Source organism: Anabas testudineus, chromosome 21, assembly GCF_900324465.2.
Source record: "Anabas testudineus chromosome 21, fAnaTes1.2, whole genome shotgun sequence".
Taxonomy (NCBI): Eukaryota; Metazoa; Chordata; class Actinopteri; order Anabantiformes; family Anabantidae; genus Anabas; species Anabas testudineus.
The window spans coordinates 183,958-210,798 of NC_046629.1; the positions used below are offsets into that span (position 1 = coordinate 183,958).

Genomic DNA, 26,841 nt, shown 5'->3' on the forward strand with positions numbered 1-26,841 from the left:
GTTGACAGAAGTCATTTTGTGTCACAGGTGGCGGGTCTCAGGTGTTCCACCTCACCTCCATCTGCGCATGCTACAGATGCTTTCAGACAGAGTGCGTGCAGCTGGCCCAGGGTTCACCTGTTCAGGTAAATCTACAGGTGTGAGATAACCAGGTGCTGGGGCCCGAGCTGCAGATTTAAACCCAGACCCATAATCAAATAGTGATCCGGATCAAAGAGGGGGGCGGGCTGAGGGTGGAGGACACTCCTCAATTATCCCTCCGCGGGAAGATAGGTGGCGCGTGCTGCTCGGAGGTCTCGCGCCTGTTTATGTTGCAGAAAACCCGGTGACAGGATCCGGCGGGAGGCGGCACACAACCGCTCTGACACCGGAGCAGTCCCGACCTGTAGCCCGGACCGACGCTCCTCTCCCAACACCGGGACTCACCGGGGACACCGTCCTCATCTCTTAATCGGTGTGTGTTTCGGTGAGGGGGCGCGCTGCAGCACTTTCCCCCCTCACTGCTCCTCAGATTCAGCGGGAGGAATCACGGACTGTCTCTGGACCCCGTCTCCGGTAGGTCTCCGGTTGGTCTCCTCTGTCTCTGCTTGTTTTTTTCAGGAGCCAATCAACACGCGCCGTTCACCTGCGCCGCTCTACCTGCAGCCAGGTGAGAAGAGAGAGGCGCGCTCCCGTCGCTCTTACCTTACTGTTCCAGGTGTGGATGAGGAAGAGAAGGATGGAGGTGAGGGGGGGGGGGGGCGGACGGCGGCGGGAGGGGGTGGAGGAGGTCTGTCCCCGCGTCCTGTTGTTGCCGCTCCCCGCTTACACCGCAGCGCTGTCCGCGGGTCAGGACGCGGGGACAGACCTTCTCCACCCCATCCCATGGAAGAGACTGAGTAAAGTGAACCAGGTGTGAGGTGAGAGCCAGATCCGGGTCCAAACTGCGGGTTCCGGTCTCGTTCCGGACGTTTAGGAGAAAATTAAACACATCACACACCCGCAGGCCGAGCTTATATAACCGCACACGGTGCTGCAGCGAGCAGCGTCCCGCACGCGTTTTGATCAGTGATCGATTAGTGATTGATGACTAACTGATGACCCGAGGCCTCTCAGGTGTTTTCACGCGCACAGATACGCAGTGTCCGCGTGCGGGAACGAGACGCGGGACCAGAAACGAGCAGCAGAGAAAAGTTGGTGTCAAAGTGTTTAATGTGGAGGGAGGAGGAAGCGGCGGCGTGTGTGTGCGTGTGTGTGTGTGTGTGTGTGTGTGTGTGTCCCTCCTCCTCGTCTGTCAGACCAGCACAGACGCTCCTCAGCAGAGACCAGGCGGACGGGGACGCGGGGCGGCGGGTCGCTCGGTGCACGCTCTCCAACAAAACAAACACAAAGAAAGTCCAGAGACTTTGGTTAAAGTGGATTTTATGTGTCAGGAGTTACCCTGAAGTGAGGGCAGGTCCGGGACCAGGGTCTGGGTCTGGGATTTACTTTGTATGTGCTGGTTGTCAGGGTGCGTGGAAGAGCAGCGGAGCCGGATCAAGGAGCCCATGCGGACTGGACTGACTTATCAATGAAGCAGGACATCATGGCGGAGGGTCCCCGCTGCAAGAGGCGAAAACAGGCCAACCCCCGGAGGAAGAACGGTAAGACAGCACGCACACTAGACAAGGTCCCGTAACAACTCCCGCAAACTCTGGGCTTCTGTGCTGCGGTGTCCCCGCCTTCCGCCCGCTGGGCCCGGGCCGGGAGGTCCCGTGTGTCCCCGAGACGCGACGGAAAGTTTTATAACGAGTCTTCGTGGAGGTTTTAACGGGTGGGGGTGACTGTGTGGAGGCTGCGGGGGTAGGGGAGTGATGGAGCGGGGCCGGCACCCGGAGCAGGTCCGAGTATTAGAGCAGGAAAACCGTTATTTCTTAGCCGCGCTCCGCGTGTAAACCTGTGGATCCACGGCGCGTCTCCCCGGGCCGAGCGCAAAAGGTTTAAACCGGGACAGGGTCCCGGGACAGGGTCCACGCTCAGGTTCTTTATTTTCCGTTTGTCACTTTGTGTTTGTCCGAGCCGCGTGCGTCAAACATCCGTTAAATAAAAAGGTTGAATTTGGAGATTTTTCCGGTTCCATTTAAATTAAAGTCGAATCAAACATTTTCTTTCTCTTTTTTTAAATTAGTTCAAATATTTCCTGATGACGTGAAACCATCGTCCTCGTTTTATTTGAATCTTCTTCTTTTTATTTCACTTCATTTTTTTATTATTTCTTCTCCGTTTAAAAATTAAAAACGTTTTTCTGTGTCGCCGCTGCTGCAATAATAATGAAACCACTTGTTCTCATGAGGTTATTTTTTATTAGTGATTAGTGAAACGTATTTAATTCTTTCAGCCGCTCACACTAAGTTTTCGTTTTGCTTTAAAGGCACAATCCGCAACTTAATGCACACAAAAGGAGCAGTATCAGAATTTAAAGGATGACTGACTGTTTTGTAATGATGTCAGCTGACGTTTCTCTTTCTGTTGAGTTTGACAGAAATACTAATATTTGTCGTAAAAGGCAGACGTCTAGAAAAAGTGAGAAACACTGAAATTAAATTGAACCTGTTGTTAAATGTTTTCACACACTCAATCTAATCTTTTCTATGTGAAGTTTGGTGACGATGTTTCCTTCTGTAGTGGTGTTTTTCTTTTCTTGTCTCTGGATGCAGCTCTGTCTCCTCCTCTCAGGGGTCCCGGGGAGGGGGGGTTGTTGATGGGGCTGAGGTCAGATTAGGGCCTGGTGTAACGGGATCTCAGAGACTGAATTGCCCCCTCCACCGCTGGGTGTCTGCCCGTCACACATCCAGCTGTGATGCTGCAGCTGCTTTCTGATGAAGGGTTTTTAAATTGTTTCTTTATTACATGAAGTTTGGTGGTAGTTGGTGGCACCAGCGTCTCTGTGTTCACCAAGCTCAGACCCTCTGAAGCTTATTTAGTTATTTTAGTGGAGACTGCAGATTGGACATGATCCGATGGATCAGTGTGTGTGTGGAGCTTTGTCGCTTTTTACTTCCATTAAAGTGATTTTCTCTCTCCGAGCCGAGGCTGTAAAGCCTTGAGTTGTGGCCTGTAGAAGTCAAATAACATTTTGAGGGGGCCGAGGTTTTTACAGAATCTTACAGGACAGAGTTGAATTGTCTTTATCTTCATTTTTCACACACACTGAAAACAAAAGACAATTTAATTCTGACTTTTGATAAAAAACAGTCGGGCTTCCAGAACCAGGACCAGAACCAGGTCTAGAAGCCTGTTCATTTTGAGGTTAAACCTTAGAGACCGTGTGGTCTCAGCTGTGGGTAGTGTGGGTGGTGGTCTCTGGTCTCAGGGCCGTGCTGCATGTCTCACAGGCGTGTGAGCGAGCAGCCGGACGCTGTGCTGCTGCCTCCATGTTCTCAGTGAGTGTGACGCGTTGGAGTCTGTGTTTTACAGGAGACACAGTTTGTTTCTCATTGCTCTGTGGACCTGGGGATATGTGGGGGGGGGGGGGGGGGGTACCAGAAGCTTTAGACCTGGACCCAGCGTGCTGGTGTTTCAGTGTCAGAATCCATCACAAATCACAAATTGTCACAGGTTTTTGTTGTTTTAAGCCCTGAACCTGGTCCAAATCGAGTCCAGGATGGCGAGATAACGAGACAGGACACGTGATGACGTGGGCTGGACAGGGTTTTATGATTCTGCGATGCAGAAGAGAGACTCGGTCGGGTTTCTACTGAGTTTGTGTTGTAGAGGATCATTTAAGACAGGAGACGTGTCCACATGTTTCATATAATTCACAGTGTGTGACGTGTGGAGATGAGCAGCCGGCATCTTCCTGCTCAGACTCAAACACAGGGTTCACTCAGTGCTCCATTCCAGAACACACCAGGTCCAACCAGAGACACCTGGGTCCTACACCTCCAGACCTCCACATTCAGTTTGTTCTTTAGACATTTCAGAGCCACGATGTCCTGCAGTGTCTTCAGCGTCTGAAAAGGTGGACAGTTTTCAGCAGACAGAACCACAGAACCGCGTCTGATAAAGACCGGACAGAGGCTAAGACGAAGAATGTTTAGTGCTGCTGTTTATCAGACTTATGTCCGACTGCAGGACTTATTTGTCTGTCTCTCGTCCTTTCACCTCCTTGTGATATTTGTTGTGTTTCCTCACATTTGGCAGCTGCTGTGTTTTGAAGTCATGTGATTTGTCGTTTCTGTTGTTTTGTTTGTCTCAAACCGCTCGATCTGGTGGAGACACAAACCAAACCTCAGTGTTCTCGCTGTGGTGCCACCATGACTCACCACGCTGCACTTCTCTGTCACTAACTGGGACTATGACTGATTTCTCCCGACAGTTTTCCTTCCAGAAACTTTAATTTTTGTGTATTTGCTGCTGCGTCATCCGCTTCATCTTTCTTTCTGCTGAGTTGTCAAATTTGACTTCAGACCTGTGTAGGAACTGTGGTGTTTCTGTTAGAAAGTGACTAATGTACGGTGTGTGTTACTGGTTCATTCTCTGGAGGCCACGACCATCTTTACCCACAAATGAAAAGGTCCCATCCTGTGTCCCTGAAACTCAGCGTAATGATCAGGTCTTATGTCCCCACAAGGTACAAACACACTCACAGTGTCAGTGTCCTCTGATACCAGCACTGTCGCTCTCATTCCCACTGACCTGAATGCCTTTCATATCTGCTCTGCCACCCCCCCCCCCCCCCCCCCCCCCAGTAAACACCTCCCTGAGGGCAGAACAAAGAAAAGCAGCTCCTCTCTGCTCGTTCTTAATCACAATTCAGACCCTCTCAGTGCCGCCGGGGCCGCTCAGCTCAGCTCGGCACCGTCCCCGATGAAAAGAACCCAAGAAAAAAAGACGGAGCACAGAAAAGAAAAGTAATGGAGGGGATGGAGGGGGGACGAAATGGAAAAGAGAGTGAGGTTAATAAAAGAAAGGAGCACGTAAGGTGGAGTGAAGGTGTGTGTGCTCCATAAAGACCCGTCACCCCCCACCCCGCTGCAATGGATGGACACCAGGCGGCTGAGAGACATTGACAGAGACTTCAGACATTGACAGAAATCACCCTAAACCCTAAAATCATGTTGAGGAATGAGAGATAAACCCTTCGAGGGACTCTGCTCACAATTCATTAAGAAGCCACAAAACATTTTTCCCTCCGTGGTTTTCCTCTACTTCCTGTTCAGAAGGAATCAGAAACGTGACTTTTTACTTTATGTTTTGATGTAGCTACAGCTGATGATACGTCACTTTCCACTCAGGCCTTTCAGTAGAACACGAAGGTTTCCAAGTCTCAGCCTGGAGGGGGCTTCTGGGGGCCCCTAGCGGCCCTGGGCCCCTTCACTGCAGCTTTGTGTCAGGTCAGAAATCAAGTTAAAAATGCAGCATGTGATATGAATTCCTAATTTTTGTCCCCCCTCCCTCCTAGAGCAGTTTTATTGTGAAGGAAAGCAGATTATCTTTATTCACCTTCACCCCCCCCCCCCCCCCCTCCAGGATTTAGGCAGATTTACTTCAGTGAACACCTCTGGTTGGATAAGAGGAGGAGCCGGGGCCCCGATTGGGAAAGAAGGGGCCCTTTGTTCTGGGAGGGGCAGCAGGCAAGACACATTATATTAACAACAAGAAGTCTGGTTAATGCACCCCCCCCCCCCCCCCCCCCCCACAGCCCCGCCAAAATAAAAAACAGAGACATGACAGTCATGTGACTTTGTTTCTCTGACATGTTCCAGAATTAAAGTTCAAAAACGTTTTTTCTGTTTGTTTCTTTTTTCTTTCTGAATTTGTTTTTTAACATTTTCTTCTGTTTCTGATTTTTGTTTTGATGCTGACTCCACATCTCTTTAAAAGTCTTTAAACGTTTTCTCCTAGTTCTTTCATCAGTATTTTGCTTTCTGCTCTTTTCTTTTTTTCATTTTCTTGACCAAAGATTTTTTGTTCGCAGTTTTCTGGTCTAATGTTTTTTAGTCATTGTGAGATAATTATTTATAATATTTATCTCACAATGACTAAAATATATCTATATATACTAGATTCAGTTTCTGAGTTCGAGTGGTTGAATTCTGCTGGTGTGTTTATTCATATTGATTCTACTTCGCTTTTTTTATTTTACATATTTTTGGATTTTTTATTCCATGCATCAAAGTTTCTGTATAATGTTCTGTAAATATTTCTTTACATTATGTTGTTTAAAGAGTCCCTAAAATAAGACTTGTTGATTTGCCACTGTCTTATTTGTCTATGAGCTCCAGATTTGTTATAGACCCCCCCGTGACCCCCACACACCCGCCTCTTTAAGCTTGTGTGCATTAAACCATAACCCCCCCCCCCCCACGTCTATCAGCTTCCTCCATCTCCACAGCTTTATTCCTCCTCTGATAACATTTGTCACCGAGGGAGGGGGGACCCCTTCTTCTTCATACAAAGCTTGTCTCTGTGCCACCAACAACAAAAACTCCTCACACATCTCCTACGCCTCCCATCATGCATCTGTGCAGTGTTGGTGTAAAACTCCTCTGGTGTTTGGGATGTTTCAAGGTGACTGACATGCGTGTATTGTGAGCCCCCCCCCCATGTTGCCATGTGCACATTTTCTTCATGAGTGAGCTCAGCGCCGGCCGGTGACATTTTGTCGCCGACAGCCTAAACAGAGCAGATCCAGCAAGGTCAGAGCAGAGATACGTCACAGCAGAGACTGAGCAGCAGCAACTGATAACACTTCTAAACACTGTTACAAAGACATTTACAACAAAAGTCAATGAGACAACAACAGACCAAGAATATTAGCGATATGAACACTACGTTTCCAGTCTTTTAAAATGGTTTTATTTTGATTTGTTGAAATGTTGAACCATGCTTTACTTACTTCACTTTTCATTCTTCATTGTATAACATATTAGCTTTTTTACACTACTTTTCCCCAATATGTTAGTATGGATTTTATAACCCACAGGATGTTGAAGTGTTCTCGAAAATATTTTATTATTATATTTTTTCTGAACTTCTTATTACAGTTACATAATACAACAGTTCATTTTTTTGTTTTATATTTTCCATGTGATCAGAGGTAAAAACCTGGTCCAGGTTTATTGTGTGTTGTTCTCATGACCCCCCCACCAACAGGAGCGGTTCTTTGGATCGGCTGATCTCCTGCGGCAAGGTTACACACGGAACAATCAATAACGGATGGCTGGATTAAGGTGTCATGACATCTGTGTGTCCAGACCGCCAACGTACGACTGAATGAGTCGATCAACCGCATCCCCACAACCCCCCCCCCACACACACACACAAACATACCTCCATCTCATAGCTCTAACCCCACCCACCTCGTTTGTTTCAGATCAATCACAAAGTTCCTGGTAACTGCTGCTTCTGCTCATTAGTATGTGTTCCACTCTGCAGTCACTGAACGTGTCATGGCTGCAAGTGCAGGTGTGTCGTACAGGTGCGTCTTGTAGATATGAACTATGTCAGATGGTGCACGTTTTTCAGAGTCATTGGCTGTATCTGAAGTAACGGGATGGTGGGGGTTGGGTCTCTGGTAAAGTTCTGAACCAAAGCCAGAGCCAGTTTCCCGCTGCGAAAAAGGTAAAGGTGAGCTAGAAATGTTGCAGCTGGCCAGCTTTAAGCTTCAGGTTCAGTTAAAAGGACTCATCGTCATCATCAAACCTCAACAGCACAAAGTTCCCAGTCAGCTATTACGTAAAAGTAAAACTCTGCCTCTACGTCCTGTCAGGACACATCAGATCAACAGGGTTTCAGGACACCACTTCCTGGTCAAAGATCTACCAATTACTGACCAACAAGTCTGAGCTATCTGAGTTGACACTGCTGTCAGAACTGCTCCACAAGGTCCAGTCTGAAGGAAACTTCGTCCAGAGAGTCCAAAATAATCCGAGACTAAAACCCAAACAGCAAGAGCTTCTCTAAAACGTAGAGAATGTAACGTAATATGTAAGAATGTTCACTGCTTCCTAGAGCTATCGGTCATGACCCAGTGTCATGAGCATCCTGTGTAAGGCCCAGAGGTTTGTGTGTTTGGTGAGTGGAAAAACTGAAGGGGGCTTAAAAATATGTTTTATATATAAAAAAAATCTAAATCACAAACGATCGAATATATTGAAGTTCAAAACAGACGCAAAGAGTGAAAAAATCATTTTCAGAGCAAATCACTCAGAAATGTGTCATTGTGTAAAATCACTGATAATTCAACCCGAGGAAAAGTTTCTGAAAGAAGCAGCATCAACTTGTGAAAAGACTCAAAGAGCAGTTTTCACCAAATTAAAAGTTGTCACCCGCAAGATAGAAAAAACATCAGTAAAACATACGTTGTACTGTACGTTCAGTACAAACACATTCTCTATGGGTCCATCCCATAATACTTTTTGTCCTGTGCTGTTCCCACAGCGACGGGCATTGCAGAGCGGCTGTGAGAAGTCCCGTGCTTCGCCAACCTTGTTTGCTGTGGGATTACCAGACTTTGGTTTTGGGGGGAGGGCTGCTGTGTAAAGGTAGCCATGGGGAGGACCCCCTGTAGGCCAGGAATGCCGGTCAGGTCAGGGGAGGAGTGTGAGGAGGCGGGGGGCACTATGGGATGGGGCAGGTGCCTTTGTGAGTCCTGTCAGCCATCAAAGAAGAAGCAGCAGTGAAAAGGTTAGCAGAGAATAATCCCCCCTCCCATCCCGAACCAACCCCCCAGCCCCTGACATCCTCCCAGCCTTCAGCCTACAGCTGAGGACAGAGACAGCTTCGCACATGGTCCACAATGAACAGCCAGAGCCCGGAAACAACTCTTTCTGGACTCAGACTACTACGTGTCAAAGTAGCTTCAGGATACCGTGTGAGCTCAGAAAATTCCAGAACCATCCAGATCCAAGCTGCAGACCAGAGTGACTTCAGAGTCACACATCAGATGCAGAGTCAGATTCAGAAATGGATCTTTATCTGCTGCTTATGTCAGATCAGGATACTCATCATCAGAAACACACAAACTGTTGTTTGTGTGTTTCCGGACCCTGAAATGATGATCTAGAGACGTCCCGTCTTCACTGGCGATGAACGTTTGGGTCACAGCTTTTGTTCCTGCCCATCTGATGGTTTTCATGGAGACCAGCTGCTGATGAAGATCCTGTGTTACAGACGAAAGCTCTGGGATCAACAAATGACCGCACACGGTGCTTATTGATGAGTATTACTAAATGTGCGGGTATTGATCATCTGTGAAATCAAAGATGGCTGCCCCACACAGGATGCTCAACTCGTATGTGTTTTTGGCCGGGCTTTTATTCTGAAACGTTGACTGAAGAACACTTCCTGGGGCCCCTCCCTGGAACATTCCCCTGTACTTCCCGTGTTTGGGTGGTGATGGGGGGCAGATACCTCTGTGGGTGTGTTGAGGGGTGCACAGGTTGCATCATGGGACCCAAGGTGTCCCCTTTTGTGCAGCTTGTCAAACGTGGTTAACATGCAGTCATCTATTTCCTGAACCCCCCAACACACACGGGTGCACAATAGTTGGGGCAAGAAGGGGCTGATAGTGGGGGGTGGGGGTGGATTGAAGCTGGGGCTTTAGTCGCACCCCCCCCAACTTTCTCTCTTTCTCTCACTCTCTTTCTGTCCCTCCATCTTGTTGTCTCTGACCCTGCCCTCCTCCACCCCAGGCATTGTTTGTTTCATTACCCCCCCCACCTCGCTCCGCGCAGTTGCTCCTCACTGTTATCTGACAAGGTGCTTCAGAATGTCGGCCGCTGCTGCCAGACACGTTGGACCTTGTGAATATGTTGCCGCTGAGCGCACCCAGGAGCGCCGCCTTGGAAACAATGAGCTGTGTTGTTGGTTCCCACCCCCCTGGCCCGACTCCCCCCTCCACCCTCATCCATCCCCTGCTCTGTGTCGTCCAACAGTGACAGTCGCACCTGACAATAAATAAAGTTTTCTAGGCTGCTCATGGTCAGAAAAAAAGATCCAGCAGCTTGGGTTGTGCTTCAGATACAATGCAAATAAAGAATTTAGTCAAAACCAGAAAAGGTTCAAGATTTAATTTTAGATCATCAAAAGTATAATTAATAACTTGTTGAAGTTCGATTGTAGAATGAAAAATAATACATTTAATTTTACTTTATTTCTGTACACCTCATGTGTGGTTCTGACTATACACATGAGTTTAATTCATGTGTTTTATAAATGAGATCAATAACACGATGTCTGATTGGTTGACGCCAACAGCCGCCTTATTAGGATTCACAAAAACTTAGGTGGAGAAACCAAAAATTCCACAGGTCACAAACCTACTGATCAGATTTTTGGGGAAATTGCATCTATAGTTTTGCAGCATCTGGTCTGAAAACAGGTTGATTCAGACCTAGAACAAGGGTTCAGGGGGACCTGACTCTTTGTGACTAGTGATAAAACACCAGCTACCAACAGAATGACTTAATTTCTCGCTGTCCCGACGCTGTGAAATTGGGACCTTTTTTATCACGTGTGTGAGGATACGATCTGTGTCAAACAGAAATGTGTGAAAGAGGAGGATTTATGAGGAAACTATCAGATCTGCACTGTGGTGTTTGTTTCTGATGTTACCGTTCTGTATAATATTACATTGTGTAGAAAAAGACAGCGTGCGAGTGGTTTGCAGTGGTTCTAATGTGACAGATAAACCCCCCAGCTTTGATATCGCCTGCTCCAATAAGCCCCTTCAGCCTGGCAGCACCTGCCAACAGGGAGGTATGCATTCATCTCCCCCCTAACAGGATTATACTGCTCTGTAATTGATTCATTTGCAGTGAGGGGAGGTGACAGAGCTTTGGAAATGAGAGTTTAGGTAACAGGCGCCCCAGAATTCAGCCGACTCCATGTGTCAATTTTATTACATCAGTCCAGATGAACTTGAAAGGCTGGCTTTGTGCACGCTCATTGGCTGTTTGTGCCGCGCTCAAAGGGGCCAGATTCAATAGAGGTCATTGATGTGTGCGCTTCTTTCGTTTCTCTTCTTCTCTCACTTTATGAGTCGTATCAGTGTTTGTGGCGGCCATGTTGTCACGGAGGGGTGGGGGCCATGGTGGGGTCAATGTGACACAGATGAAGCATGTTAAAGTCTAGATCGGGTCAGACATGGATTCAGATGCAACGGTGATGATGTGACAAGCAAACAGGCGTAAACAGGTCAATCGATGAGTTGCTGTGATGAAGACCAAATCCGGACAAACATGTAGGTTACAGGGAGCAGACATCGTAAAAAACAGATTTACATGTTTCGGACATTCTGATACTTTACAGCAGGAAGAGCACAGGTCTGCTGGTCCAGTGAGCCAGAACCATCCCAGTGTTCCCAGTATGGTACTATGAGCTAACAACTTAGCAAACTCTTGATGCGGATGTAATAATATTCTGTGTTTACTGATATTGGGGTTTATTGTTGAGTATTTGGAGTACTTTAGCATCTACTGTAATGGCAGTAAACATCCTATGAATTAGCAATATGCTATTTTGAGGGCTAAACGTTGTTTACATTGTGGTGAATCATGGCAGACTTTATGCTAACCCTTTAGCACTGGTATACACCGAGTCATAATGGACTGTATGTTAACATTTTAGCTTTGAGTATATTACATTAAGTAACATATCTGAATACACTTTGGCACACACAGCTAACACTTTAGTACACGCTACAATATAGAATTGTATGTTAATGTTAATAGTTTAGCAAACATGTAAGTGAGTGATAGCAGGCTACATGCTAACACAGCAGCACCAACCAACAGCTCTCTGTATAGTTATGTGCTGACTCATTGCAGCATTGAAGTTTTTTTTGTTTGTTTGGTGAAGCTAGGCTAACAGTTTCCCTCTGATTTCAGTCTTTGTGCTAAGCTAGCCATGTCCTGAAATTGCTCTCCATGAGGTGTAGCTGTTAAATGATATACTGGGAGTAGTGGGAGTCTGTGCAGTACTTGTGTAAACCAGTTCACCTGAAACTAATGGCTCCACCAGGGCTGACCCCCGTCCCTCCTCCAGACTTCTAATGAGCCTGGGAAAAGACCCCCCCCCTAACAGAACTAGGTGACCCAGTGGACACAGCCTGCCCCGGGGTGTCAGCAGTGGGGTCTGGGGGGCATCTTCAAATCGTCTCAGGAGCCCCTTTGTCCTGGACGTCTGGCACGTTATAAAATGTGAGGACAGTGATTTATGGCTGTGCTGAATGGGATTAAGTAAAAACTGAGACGTTTGTTTCATGTTGCTGCGAAGACGCAGGAGTAAAGAAGCTGATAAGATAAGACGACTTCCTGTCCCCGTTTCTCCGCCGCCTCGTACTGGCTTGACGCGCCACAATCCTCTTTGCTCCCAAAATCTGGGTTAAATGCAAATTGATCCAAGCGATACCAGACAATAATTACCATGCGACTTATGTGTACGTGCAGCAGACCAGAAGAGAATTCAATAAGACCTGCATGTGTGAGCACTGTGCCCCCATCCATCGACAGCCAAAACAACACAAAGGACGTCCACACAGACTCGTGGTGGTTTAACCTTAAACTGACCGTCCCCACCGAGTCCGACTCAGAGGAAAGTGAGTCAGGATGAATAACTGTAAATCAGTCAGGCATTTTCTGGAAATAAATCCACGTTCAGACATTTCTGTCTCAGAGCTGCACTGTTAGCAGCTCTGCGGCAGTTCAGAACTTATTTTTCTGTTAATTATTAATCAATGTGAACATGACTCTGAGGGTTTAAACCGGTTTCAGACAGAATCTGTAATATTATCTTATTTTTTAAATTTGTTGTCTGACATTCAACATGTAATTGTTTGTTATGGATAAATATCCGGATTCTTCTGTGTTCGGTCATTTCGATGACACAGTCAAAGCTGACAGTGACTTACGGAAATAAAATCTGTTTGTGTTTGACTGTTGATGAACTCTTAAACATTTTGACATGTACTTCAAGCACAGTTTGGTGCTGAAGTATGTCATTTTGTGATTTACGAACCCTTTTCCCTTGTTGTTTTAGGGCTCCAACAGTTTTTAGTTTTCATTATCGATTAACCTGCTAATTAGTTGGTGTATAACAATGAAAAATGTCCATCACAGTTACCTATGTCCAAAAGCTCAAAACATGGAATTCACTACAAACAAAGCTGAAATTATACATCCGTCACTGTCTAATGCTTGAATAATGATTAAAATGTTCTGACCAACAAATCAAAGGATTGATGCAGCAGTGTCTTTTTCTGCAGCCACAAAAATACTTATTTTAAAATTCACATGATTAGTTTGACTTGCTGTGACTAAACCTGTCTCTGCACAAACCCTGTGAACACCATGAGTCAGGTGGATGACAGTGCTACTGATAAAAATCTACAAGTTTGTTTGCACTAATTCTCCTTTTTCTCCTCCTCCTCCCCCGGTGCCGCTCTTCTGCTCGGCCTTGACGTGTGAAAACCAGGTAAGGAAGAAAGCACTCAGAGTTTCCTCTTTTCTGTGTCGACACAGCTCGTGTGTCCTTGAGTTCCCTTTGCTGTAATCTGCTGACACTCTGTTTTACGGGGTTTGTTGACCTCGTCACCGCGCTGCTGCTTCTTCTTCCATTTCTCAGAACACACTCTTTAAACACACACCTTCCCCTTACACACTTTTTTTGTATTTCCTTCTCTTGTCTCACACTTCCCACTTCTCTGTTACCTTCTTCACTCGAATTCTTTGGATGTGTGTGTTTTCGTGTCTGCTGGCTGTTGTTCAGGAAGTAACACCAACAGTTTCCTTCTTGGAGAGAGAGATTTCGAAAGGTTTTCATCAACCAGAGCTCTGTTGTAATGCTGCTTCTGCAGAATCATGAATAAAACACAGGACAGCGGTTGGTACGTGTAATCAGGTTCTTTGGTATGTGGAGGCTTGAAAGGGGCCAGATCTGCAACAATTAGTTGATTAGTTAAGTAATTAATTCATATTTAATTACTGTGTCAGTTTACAGAGAATTAATACACGTGTTGTTCCAGCATTCAGTCTGAGTTTCTGAAGTTTGTACAAAAGGAAAGTGATTTCTTTGGGTTTGGACTGTTGGTCACACAAAACAAGATGTTCACACATCACAGTGGCCTTTTATTGTTTACACCATTCTGAATCAAATATTCGTTTCACTGCAGATTCTTATCTGTAGATACTCACAGGTTACACTTATATGTTATAACCTATGAACTGCATCATCAATTCATTATTTTCAGGTGTGTTCTCTTCACATGCAGCTGGTTTCGATTAGAAAGACTTTTATATCCTCCTTCAGTTCTGATGTGTTTCAGATCAGATCAGTGCGCCGGGGTCAGTTTTGCCTGGTTTGGTCAACGTTCCAACTGACAATGAGACTCGTACAATAGTGTTTGTGTTTGTTTCTTTCCTGTTTAAATGGTACAATGTTGTCGTGCACAAAGCAGCTTTTCCCACTTCATAGCTCATTTTCAGGTCCACACAATATACTGTATTTAGAATAGTTCATCAGTATAGCACAGACGTACACTGTGGTTCAGTGTACGGTGGCTGAAGTCAGGAAAAACGCTGATACAGTAACCCGCAGTTCACAATATGACATGTGCAAGAACATCTGCTTACATAATGTCCATGTATATCTGCATAATGGTTGTCAGCTGAAATAAAAGAGTAAAACTGAACTAATGATGGCTGTTTCAAACAAACTAAGATACTCGTGGTGATTAGGTCAGAGACTCGGCACTCAAGTTAAACAGACTAAATAAAGTCTACTGTGAATAGAATGAAATAACAACTAGAATAGAGTCTAATATACACAGAAAATAATATACTATGACAGCCTGTACATCCATAAGAATAACAATAACACTACAGATATGAATAGAATAATACGAGAGGTGACACACTAATAAAACGTTTTGGAAACCGCCTCAGCTCAGTTTCATGTGCACGTCGTCAGCTCTCTTTCTGTCACTTCCCTTTTTCTGAGCTTCATCAGCTCCGAGTTAAAATAAGACTGAAGGTGTGTAACTGCTGCACAATGTGACACTTCAGAGACTGTGAGCTCTTAAACCTGGCCCGGTTTGTACCGATGATGAACTGAACTCCATCACTGAGCTGGGAACGGGGCCGGTTTCTTTCTGCTGAGCCTCCTCTCAAGTCACACCATATAATATATCCTCTTCATGCACTTCTGGTATAGCTCCACTTCACAGTTTGTCACAGATTAAAACGCCTTATTTGTGAGCAGGAGTTTGGTGGGGATACATACGTTGAGTGTCACTTCTGCTAAACAACACTTGTTCTTTAAATGTTTAACTAGACACATAAAACACAGACAGTCAGAACAGGGCATCTGGACAAACACTGTTTCATGTGGCTGCTATTTCTAATCACAAGACTACATTTGACAAATGCCACGTTATGTTTTGGGACATAAAGGCGAGCTGAGCATAAATCCATATGTTCATCTATTGATTCAGTTCAAACAAATAAAATAATAAAATTAAGTTTTCTAGAAGCTGCTGTCAGATATGAAGAGTGTCAGGGTCATTACAGTAACTTTGATGATTTGGTGACAACATCCATTAGTCTGATTCTAATCAAGCGTCTGTTCTGGTCACTTGGACATGAAACTGATTTGGTTTCCTCAGTTTTACTCATGTTTTCAGTTTGTGTGTGAACAAGCTCTCAGAGCCCCTTCACTCTGTTTTCAGCAACAAAACCCTCTCCTCCTCCTCCTCCTCCTCCTCTTCGTCCACTCTCTCACCCTCTGGATGTCACAGGATGAACTCTGGAGAACATTACTTTGCTTAAATGCTTTATTTGGTGAAGAGGCTGCTGATAAATGGGCTTTATTTTGAAGAGCAGTGAGAGTGTGGCTGAAGAGGATTAAACATTTCTGTTTAGCCCGTCCTCACCCCTCCTGTCTGAATGGGACAGTTAGATGTGATGTGTTGGTCCTCACACACACAGTTTACTACGAACTGCTGATGGTTTCTGTGTCACACTAATTGAATCTCTGGGTCTGAACAACACAACTGAAGACGTCTCAGTACGTTTTCATGCACACATCTATCCTGGTTACAACAGACGCCATTTAACTGGTGTACATCAGGTCCTGGTTCTGACAAACCTGGATGCTGCTAATCCAGGACACCTGTAAACATGTAGTCTGGTTTTGTTGCTGCATGACATGTCTGTAGGTCACAAAAGTTGTTTTTATTGTTGTAGACAGAGAAACTGAAATCAGAAGATAAATCAGAAAAATGTTTTCAGCTTCAGACAGATCATAGAATTTTACATGTCTGGACTGTTAGAAACCAGCAGCTGTGGACACTGCTGCACCTTAACTAGAGCAAAGAGCAGCAGGTTGGCTGATAATGAAAGGACTAAAAAGACACACAGTAAAACACACTGTAACACACGCTGTAACACACACTGTAACACACACAATAACACACACTGTAACACACACTGTAACACACACTGTAAAACACAGACTGTAACACACACAATAACACACACTGTAACACACAGACTGTAACACACACTGTAAAACACACTGTAACAAACAGACAATAACACACACTGTAACACACACAGTAACACACACTGTAACACACACAATAACACACACTGTAACACACACTGTAACACACACTGTAAAACACAGACTGTAACACACACAATAACACACACTGTAACACACAGACTGTAACACACACAGTAAAACACACTGTAACACACACTGTAACACACACTGTAACACACACAATAACACACACTGTAACACACACTGTAAAACACAGACTGTAACACACACAATAACACACACTGTAACACACAGACTGTAACACACACTGTAAAACACACTGTAACAAACAGACAATAACACACACTGTAACACACACAGTAACACACAGACAATAACACACACTGTAACACACACTGTAACACACAGACAATAACACACACTGTAACAAACAGACAATAACACAAACTGTAAAACACACACTTTAACACACACTGTAACACACAGACAATAACACACACTGTAACACACACTGTAACACACAGACAATAACACACACTGTAACAAACAGACAATAACACACACTGTAACACACAGACAATAACACAAACTGTAAAACACACACTTTAACACACACTGTAACACACAGACAATAACACACAGTTTAACACACACTGTAAAACACACACTTTAACACACACTGTAACACACAGACAATAACACACAGTTTAACACACACTGTAAAACACACACTTTAACACACACTGCAACACACAGACAATAACACACAGTTAAACACACACTGTAACACACACACTGTAACACAGACAGTAACACTGACATTAACACACACTGTAAAACACAGACAATAACACACACTGTAACACACACACTGTAACACACACTGTAATACACACTGTAACACACACTGTAACACACTGACAATAACACACAGTTTAACACACACTGTAAAATACACACTTTAACACACACTGCAACACACAGACAATAACACACAGTTAAACACACACTGTAACACACACACTGTAACACAGACAGTAACACTGACATTAACACACACTGTAAAACACAGACAATAAAACACACTGTAACACACACACACTGTAACACACACTGTAATACACACTGTAACACACACACTGTAACACACACACACTGTAACACACACTGTAATACACACTGTAACACACAGACAATAACACACACTCTAACACAATGACTTTAACACACACTGTAAAACACACACTTTAACACACACTGTAAAACACTGACATTAACACACACTGTGTGTGTGTGTGTGTGTGCACGCCAGGGTGTAAAGTGAGGTCTAAAGCCGGTACGATGGCAGCATGACTCAGGAATGAACGACGACAGGGACGAGTTTCTATTTTCAGTCAGTTCAGAAAATTTGGAGCTGAGATTTTACTGAGCGTCTGTGAAACTGCTGTAAACAACAGGTTCGATTTGTGGATTCAGACTCGGGCCGTGTTGATGTCAGAGCTGAACCTGAGATGAACTGACCTGTAAATCTCCCTCATCATCACAGTCGTCTTTTCAATCTCAAACCGCATCTGTAAAACGAGTGGAGTGAGACTGTTGTCTGCAAACATCTCTGGTTGATCCCGAATAAAGACGATGCAGCAGGTTTTTATGTAGTTTTGAGGTTTTCAGAGCTCAGTGACAACTCTGGGACTTTTTCAGTGTTCATCTCTTAAGATTAACCCGTCTCAACCCGTTTTTCTGTCTCAGTTCGGGCTGCAGCTTCGTATTGTCCATGCTCCTGCTGCCAACTGTGCACCAACAAAAGGAACAGCGTTTATGGCCGAGTCCTGCTGGGCTGAAGAAAGACCGGACCTCCTCCTCTGCAGGGTTTAGACACAAGACAGACAGACATGTTAAGTTTTCAGTTTCAAGAGTTGATAAAGTTCAGTCGTTGTGTAATCTCATTTTTCAGGAAGTTATAGCGTCTTATTGCTGCTCATTGTTCAAAAACACTTGGGCAGATCCTGTAGACCTACACCAGGTTTTGCGCTACTGCACCACTGACAAACTGTATCTTTAACATACTGATCAGGAACCAGGATTTCAGGAACTATCACTAGTTTTAGTTTGTTTGTAAAAAGAGTTCTGGCTAAAAACAAACTGAAAGTTTCAGCACTTATGTTTCAGACATGTTAAATCTACTTCCTCTTGACAGGTGACTCGTCCTGAACATCGCCTGTGTATCTGCAGGCTGCTGATCCACTTTCTAATGCATTACATTCATATTTGATGTTGAGAACCAGAAATGGTTTGTATAGCTGCTCTTATAGTTTAAGTGGCTCAGAACATGTTAAAGTACGAACACGCGGTTCAAAGGAACCCGAGTGAAAACGACAACACGTTACAGTTTGACGCAGTCTGCCGTCATTTGGCGCGACACAGACGTGAAGGCGTAAGAAACCTCTGAATATAGGAACTGCAGAAACAGAAGCATCGTAAGAGACGAGCTCGGTTTACAGCAGTGTTCATCTCTTCTGCACATGATGTTTGTGGTTTGGCCATTAAGCTGCTGCAGGACACAGTCCAGAAACTACCAGTTCACCTGTGATTTACATCGTTAGCGGGAAGATGCGACTCGGTTCAGTACAGCAGCAGCTTCACAATCAGACCTCAGAGTCTGGAAACCGGATCAGACCCAGTCAGCAGATTGCAGGAATATGCTAAGACCAGATCCAGGTTCCGTCTCATGAAGAAGCAGTGAGTCTTTTTAAATTGAATCAGGTGTCGGGTTGTCCTATGGGAACGTTTTCAGGTGTCATGCCAACAGCTGGTTTATCACTGTCAGAGAACAGACGACAGAACAGGTTCTCCTGAGATGGAATAATACAAGGGTTTCAAGGTCAGGTCTTAAAACAGGTCTTACACTAAGAGTCCTGCTACAAGACCAGGACCACATCATGGAGCATGGAGATGCTGGCAGAACTGAATCAGATTCTAAATCTTGTGGATATCGGGGTCCCTGGGGGTCTAGGACCTCTGAACAGGTGCCTGGTTGTGGTCCAGTTTTGGTGAATGCAGTTTGGACTGATCCAGTTTAGAATAATTGGTTCCTGTCATGTCAGAGACGACTGAGGGAAGAGGCTTTTTGGACCATTTGTGTCCCCTTGAGATTGTGGTGTTATCCCTGTGGAGATCCAAGTCCACAGTAAAATGAACATCTCTGGGTTCAGAGTATGTGATGTCATCTGACATATACCTGGAGGTGTGTTCAGGTGTCAGCTGGTCAGGTGACCTGTCATGTCACTGATGTGATTGGTCAGCCTCATGCTGACTCACAATGAACAAGCAACGGTTCAGACGTCCTTCATGTACGTGTTCACTTGCCTGGAAAGTTCGGCCCCGGGGCCCAAACGCCTGTCAGTTTACATCACCTCAGAGAAGGCAGAAAGGGGAGGTGGGGGTTGGGGTCATCATCCAACCAGGGGCCTGAGGCTAGGGGGGCAGGAAAGAGTGGTTGTTCCCAGGTCACAGTGAACTCAGATACACATCTGATTTAATCAGCTCTCTGATTGGCTGAATCCACGACCAGGTTGGTTATACATACCAACCACAGCTCCGTGGTTGGGTGATAAGATATTAACCTGTAACAACAAAACTGGATCAATAAGTTGATTGAGAGAAATGAAACATCACGTAAAATTGATATACGGTTCTCTGATGTTTTGTCAGTTTTACCTTCACCGTTTTCTGGATATTCTTTTTACATGAAATACAATACAAATACATGTTTCATATATATATATATATATATATATATATATATATATATATATATATATATATATATATATATATATATATATATATATATATATATATATCTATGTATACACATTTAACCATTTATCAGACTTTTATCTTATGTACCTTGCAACTGAACAAGGTACAAGGCAAAGGATGGAAAAGAGTAAGTTAGAGTTAGAGTAACCCTAACCCTACTGTGAACGTGTCAATGGAAGCTGGTCTACCACAGTGGCACAACTAGCATGAATGAACGTGTGGCAGAATTTGAGAAGTGAAGCCCACTCGGACCCTCGTGCATTTTGGAAGCAAAGCGATTTCCACCCTAAACACTTTGGACTGGGGAACCATAGCAGTTTGCTTTTAGCAAAGAATGTGGACAAACTATTCTTCCTCACATGAAGAGCGCAGAGGGGAAGCTGAAGGCTTAGTGAGATAGAAATGTGATCATGATGAAATTAGTTGGTGTACTAAAAGCACATGCTGCTGTTCTAACTTACGCCTACTGTGCTGCCAACCTCACCTCGTTTTATTCATTATTACCGTTGTATGTTGTGTGTCCTGGTCCTGGGTGGGAGGGGGGCCTCGTAGAGCCTGTACCCAGGGTTCACAGTGTCGGGAAGATCAGCCTGACACAAAATGACCGTCTGGTGCAGAAAAGACTCTTCCTCTTCGCCTCCTGTTGAGGTTTAGAGGTTTAGGTTCATACAGTTTTACTGTCAGTTAAAAAAGGTGTCGACTTCCCGAGAATCAAGTTCAGATGTGTGAGTACAAACTGATGACAGCTACACTTTTCTGCTTCTTCTTGTGTCCAGCTGCAGGTTGTGGTGGACAGAGGTCTTGTGAGTCAACGGTAAAGTGACTCCATCAGCAGTTTCACTACTGCAAACTGTTCCAGGAACAGATCCACAAAAGGTCTGAAGGCGGAGTGAAGCAATACCTGACACTCCGTGTGTCTGTGTTAATTACAGCTCGTTAAGCTGCGTTGTCTCGGCTCAGACTGGTTATTATTAAATTCTTCTTTCTCCGTCTCTAAACAAAAGTAGTACTTTGTCTCGGACTCACGTTAAAATCCGAGGTTACGTTCAACATCGAATCTGAATCTCTTAAGTCACAGTGTGAATTACTCTGATTAATTAAGCGTTCTTTGTGTCCTCTGTTGTTCAGTTCAGTACAGTCTACGTTTCAGTTCAAATGTTTCTCGTTTCCTAACGTTCACCTTTGTTTTTATGTCCTTACTTATGGGACTTTCCAGTTTGTTCTCTTCTAACGTTGAATGACGTCACCTGTCACGTTTTATGTTGCGGTAACACTTGTGTGTGAGGTTTGTATTCATGCAGATGTTTCTCTGATGTGAAAAATGAAACAGTCTCTGGGCTGAAGCTCACAAACAGGATCCAATTTCACTTTATGTGGACTAGGAGGATCCAGGAGGATCCAGGAGGATCCTGATCTGCCAGTAAACCAGATGGTTGAAGAGTGAGGTTTAAACCCTCGGCTGTCGGAAGTTAAATCACCTGCAGTTTTCTAACGCTGCTGTTCATCAGAGGGATTTAATAACTCTCCTCTTCCACCTGGGGGGTGAATAATTCACACTTTTTGGGTATTCAGCCCCCTGCTCCTCCCTCCAGAGAGGCTGCTGGGCTGTAAACCCTCAAACTGCAGAGCGAGCTCCGCTGCATTATTCACACCTACAGTCTGACTGTCTCTTAAGGCAGCCTGTGTTTTTATAGGCGGGTGGATGTCAGCGCTACACCCCCACCGCCCTCCCCCATCACCCCCCCAACCACAGCAGCTGATGATTAATTGAACGGTTACACAGAAAGATGAAGTTTGATGTAGAACAAGATCCAAAGTTCAAAAGAGAATTTTCCCTTTTTCTACTTCTGCAGCTTCGTTTGCTTTTTACCTTTAACACAGCAGCTGCTCACACTCCTAATCTTCATCATCTTCATCACTGCTCACACTGCTCATCTTCATCATCTTCATCACTGCTCACACTCCTCATCTTCATCATCTTCATCACTGCTCACACTGCTCATCTTCATCATCTTCATCACTGCTCACACTCCTCATCTTCATCATCTTCATCACTGCTCACACTCCTCATCTTCATCACCTTCATCACTGCTCGCACTCCTCATCTTCATCATCTTCATCACTGCTCACACTCCTAATCTTCATCATCTTCATCACTGCTCACACTCCTCATCTTCATCATCTTCATCACTGCTCACACTCCTCATCTTCATCACCTTCATCACTGCTCGCACTCCTCATCTTCATCACTACTCACACTGCTCATCTTCATCATCTTCATCACCTTCATCACTGCTCACACTCCTCATCTTCATCACTACTCACACTGCTCATCTTCATCATCTTCATCACTGCTCACACTCCTCATCTTCATCATCTTCATCACTGCCCGCACTCCTCATCTTCATCACTGCTCACACTCCTCATCTTCATCACTGCTCACACTCCTGGTCTTCATCATCTTCATCACTGCTCGCACTCCTCATCTTCATCACTGCTCACACTCCTCATCTTCATCACAGCCCACACTCTTCATCACAGACCACACTCTTCATCACAGCACACTCTTCATCACAGCCCACACTCTTCATCACAGTCCTCATCTTCATCACAGCCCACACTCTTCATCACAGCCCACTCTTCATCACAGCCCACACTCTTCATCACAGTCCACTCTTCATCACAGCCCACACTCTTCATCACACTCCTCATCTTCATCACTGCTCACACTCCTCATCTTCATCATCTTCATCACTGCTCACACTCCTCATCTTCATCATCTTCATCACTGCTCACACTCCTCATCTTCATCATCTTCATCACTGCTCGCACTCCTCATCTTCATCATCTTCATCACTGCTCGCACTCCTCATCTTCATCACTGCTCACACTCCTCATCTTCATCACAGCCCACACTCTTCATCACAGCCCACTCTTCATCACAGCCCACTCTTCATCACAGCCCACACTCTTCTTCACAGTCCTCATCTTCATCACAGCCCACACTCTTCATCACAGACCACGCTCTTCATCACAGCACACTCTTCATCACAGCCCACACTCTTCATCACAGCCCACACTCTTCATCACAGCACACTCTTCATCACAGCCCACACTCTTCATCACACTCCTCATCTTCATCACAGCCCACACTCTTCATCACACTCCTCATCTTCATCACAGCCCACACTCTTCATCACAGTCCACACTCTTCATCACACTCCTCATCTTCATCACAGCCCACACTCTTGATCACACTCCTCATCTTCATCACCGCCCACACTCTTCATCACAGCCCACACTCTTCATCACACTCCTTATCTTCATCACAGCCCACACTCTTCATCACAGCCCACACTCTTCATCACCGCTGACTCGCTCCACCTCTGACCTGCTCCTTCTCTGCTCGCCTGTTTCTGTCAGTGTGGCGTCTTATCACGGAGCAGCAGCAGTGTTTTCTCCTCTAATCAGACGACACGCCGAGGCCGAGGTGAGACGGGCAGGGCTGTAACTGTCACGCTCTGCTGCTGATAGGGTTAACGTTACACCTTCACTCCACCTCCAGGTTCTTGCAATAAAAACATGATTAACACAGTCTGACTTTCAAGGACCGAACTCCTGTCTGCTGCTGGTTCACATTTTTCTGTTTTCACTCATTTCAGAGGGAGATTTTAAAGTGTTTAAAGGTTGTGTTTAAGGTTTTGTGTTTAAACTGTTGTTTAACGTACCCACTTTACTGCCAGAGTGATTTTATCTTACTGGATCTGAGCCCCTCAGAGTGGAGTGGCTACATTTTCTGAATAGTTTAAAATGAGGTGAAATGTGAATGGAGTCTGGTGTGGACCTGTGACGTTATCTGATTTTGTGTGGGGGCTGTAGGTGTCAGAGGGTGGTAGTTTTTTTGGGTGGTGTTAACTCTCTGTTTTTAACCGACCTGCAGCTCTCAAGGTGTTAAAACGTGATTAAGGTCCTGCAGACGTGTTGGCGTGACTCGACCCGTTCAAAGAGGAACTGCTACTGTCACACCTTTTACTGATAACACAGTGTAACTGTGAAAACACACTGTACACACACTGACGACCACAGGTTTCATGTCAGTCTCACCTGTCAGCATCATTTTCTCTCACTTTTTTAATCTTCACTTATTTTTGGTCGAGGACTTTTAAACTGCTCAGTGACAGCAACTTCTCAGAAAGTCAGTATCTATTGGTCCATTCTTCTGTAGCTTCCTTTCCTTCTCCCTTCATTCCCTCCCTTCCTTTCTCGCTTCCCTATGTTCCTCCATCCTTCCCTACGCCGTCCTCTGTTTTTTCCCTGCGTCCTGTCTCCTCTGACTTTTCTATCAGCTTTGGTTTGGCTCTGACAGCAGATGACCTATAACACGACACTTTACTACACCTGGGTGGATTTTGCACATTTCAGGATCTTTGTGATAAGTTTTCAGATGTTGTCGGCGAGCGACTCCCTGCTTTCTTTCTCAGAAACATTTTCCTTGGCGTTTCAGTTGGAGAGTAAAATATCCTGAACCTCTTTGCGGTGGGTGTTTTTTTTTTTTTTTTTTTTTAGCCAAAGACATCTCTCCTCCCCTCTGCTCCCCCCATCCTCCCCCCTGTGAGGGGTGAATTACAGAGCGAATCTCCTTTTTTGTTTTCTAAATGGGAGACCACATGGGGGAAAAGGCTGGGATGTGGTGACTGTAATTACACATCAGCCTGCCAACAGGTCGGCCATGGAAACTCTCGCTCAGCCCGGCCTCACCCGTCCTCCCCCGTCACCGCTGTCTTTTAGGGATTTTTCTCTCCATTCTTAGATCCTCCGTCTACAGTACATACCAGAGAAATGATCAGGTTTCTGCTGCCAGGACCTAAACGTCAGATCTGAACTGAGGTTCAGCAGAAATGTTTTTATTGAATCTTTTATTCATTATCAGGTTCAGTCTCCATCGTGCTGATATAAAATTACAACAGAAAAACCATCATTTGGTTTAACGCCAGTGAGAAATGGGACCTGGATCCTGTGAATTAAAAAAACAGATCAGTCAGTTCATAATATGACAGATTGATTCTTCTGTTGGTTCACAAACGGATTAATTAACTACCTTCAGATCCTGTCTACAGTCAGTAGAGAGTTTTGCGGTGGGGTGGGGGGCTCCCCGAGGAGCCGGTGAGGCCTCAGAGGAAACAGCAGAAACAATAGACACTCAAATATTTACTGTCGCTTAGTTCATAAAGGAGCTGCAGGAAGATTTATGAGCTGAGACGGGGGGGTGGGGGCTTCCTGTGAATGAATTCCTCTTAATTTTTACTGACATCATTTACACTGACAGGTGTTTCTTCTTCACAGCTCAGAAAGGTAAGAGGACCTGAGGAAAGGAAACAAAGGAGGGAGTAAGGGACACAAACGCTGTGAAGGAAAATAAGGAGGTAGGAAAGTCAAGGTTTTCAATGAGGAGGAAGGGAAGGAAACAAGGTGTTTAGGAAACATAGAGAAGACAAGGACTCAGAAGGAGGAAAGCAAGGAAAGAGAGGACAGAAAAAGGTGGTGAAGGAAATGAGGAAATAACCTACAGCTGAAACTGAGGTTAATGGGTGAGATCATCAGTGACCTGGCATCAGTCAGAGGTTGAAGGTCAGTCTGTCCTCAGGGGTCACCTGAGACAGCACGCTGCAGGGGTTGTGACCTGTACTCGGGTCTCCCCCCTCACCGACTGATGTGTCAGCAGCTGGTGTGAGGGCGAGGTCGGCGTGCATGTGCTCGACACTTAGTGATCCACAGTCAAACACAGGTGGACTGTAGAAACTCACTATGACCACAAGGACCCCCCCCCCCCCCCCTCTCTGTGGCTCTCTCTGTGAGGGGGTGTGTCTGTGTGGCGGTGGGGGCCCCTGAACATTTGTTGAGAGCAGGAACATGTGTGCAGGCCGGGCACAGATGGTGGCTTCATATCAGAGATGGTGGGGGGTGGGGGGTCTCCTGGAGTTTTCAGCCTGCTGCACTGGGCCCCTGCAGATAAATGGGATTTTAATTCAATCAAGGACCAGACAATGTTGACCCCCCACCACCACCACCACACTGAGGAAGACAGCTGACCACTTCCTGTGACAAGGACACACCCAGTTCCAACATTGGAAACTGTTAGCCTAGCTTAGCAAAAAGACTGGGAGCAGAGGGAAACTGGTAGCCTAGCTTAGCAAAAAGACTGGGAGCAGAGGGAAACTGGTAGCCTAGCTTAGCAAAAAGACTGGGAGCAGAGGGAAACTGGTAGCCTAGCTTAGCAAAAAGACTGGAGCAGAGGGAAACTGGTAGCCTAGCTTAGCAAAAAGACTGGGAGGAGAGGGAAACTGGTAGCCTAGCTTAGCAAAAAGACTGGGAGCAGAGGGAAACTGGTAGCCTAGCTTAGCAAAAAGACTGGGAGGAGAGGGAAACTGTTAGCCTAGCTTAGCAAAAAGACTGGGAGGAGAGGGAAACTGGTAGCCTAGCTTAGCAAAAAGA

At 45.3% G+C, this 26,841-nt stretch overlaps 1 protein-coding gene across 5 annotated transcripts in view; it reads left to right on the top strand.

Annotated features, from left to right (window-relative positions):
• The first annotated feature begins 335 nt into the window (after positions 1 to 335).
• zeb2a (zinc finger E-box binding homeobox 2a) overlaps positions 336 to 26,841 on the top strand; it is a 46,306-nt gene continuing 19,800 nt past the window's right edge. For 2 of the 5 annotated variants that reach the window (XM_026375598.1, XM_026375599.1), the window contains exon 1: positions 1,276 to 1,622. In XM_026375598.1, the coding sequence (XP_026231383.1) occupies positions 1,550 to 1,622 (73 nt within the window). In that variant the 5' untranslated portion in view covers positions 1,276 to 1,549. The other 3 variants (XM_026375594.1, XM_026375595.1, XM_026375597.1) reach the window with 3 other exon arrangements.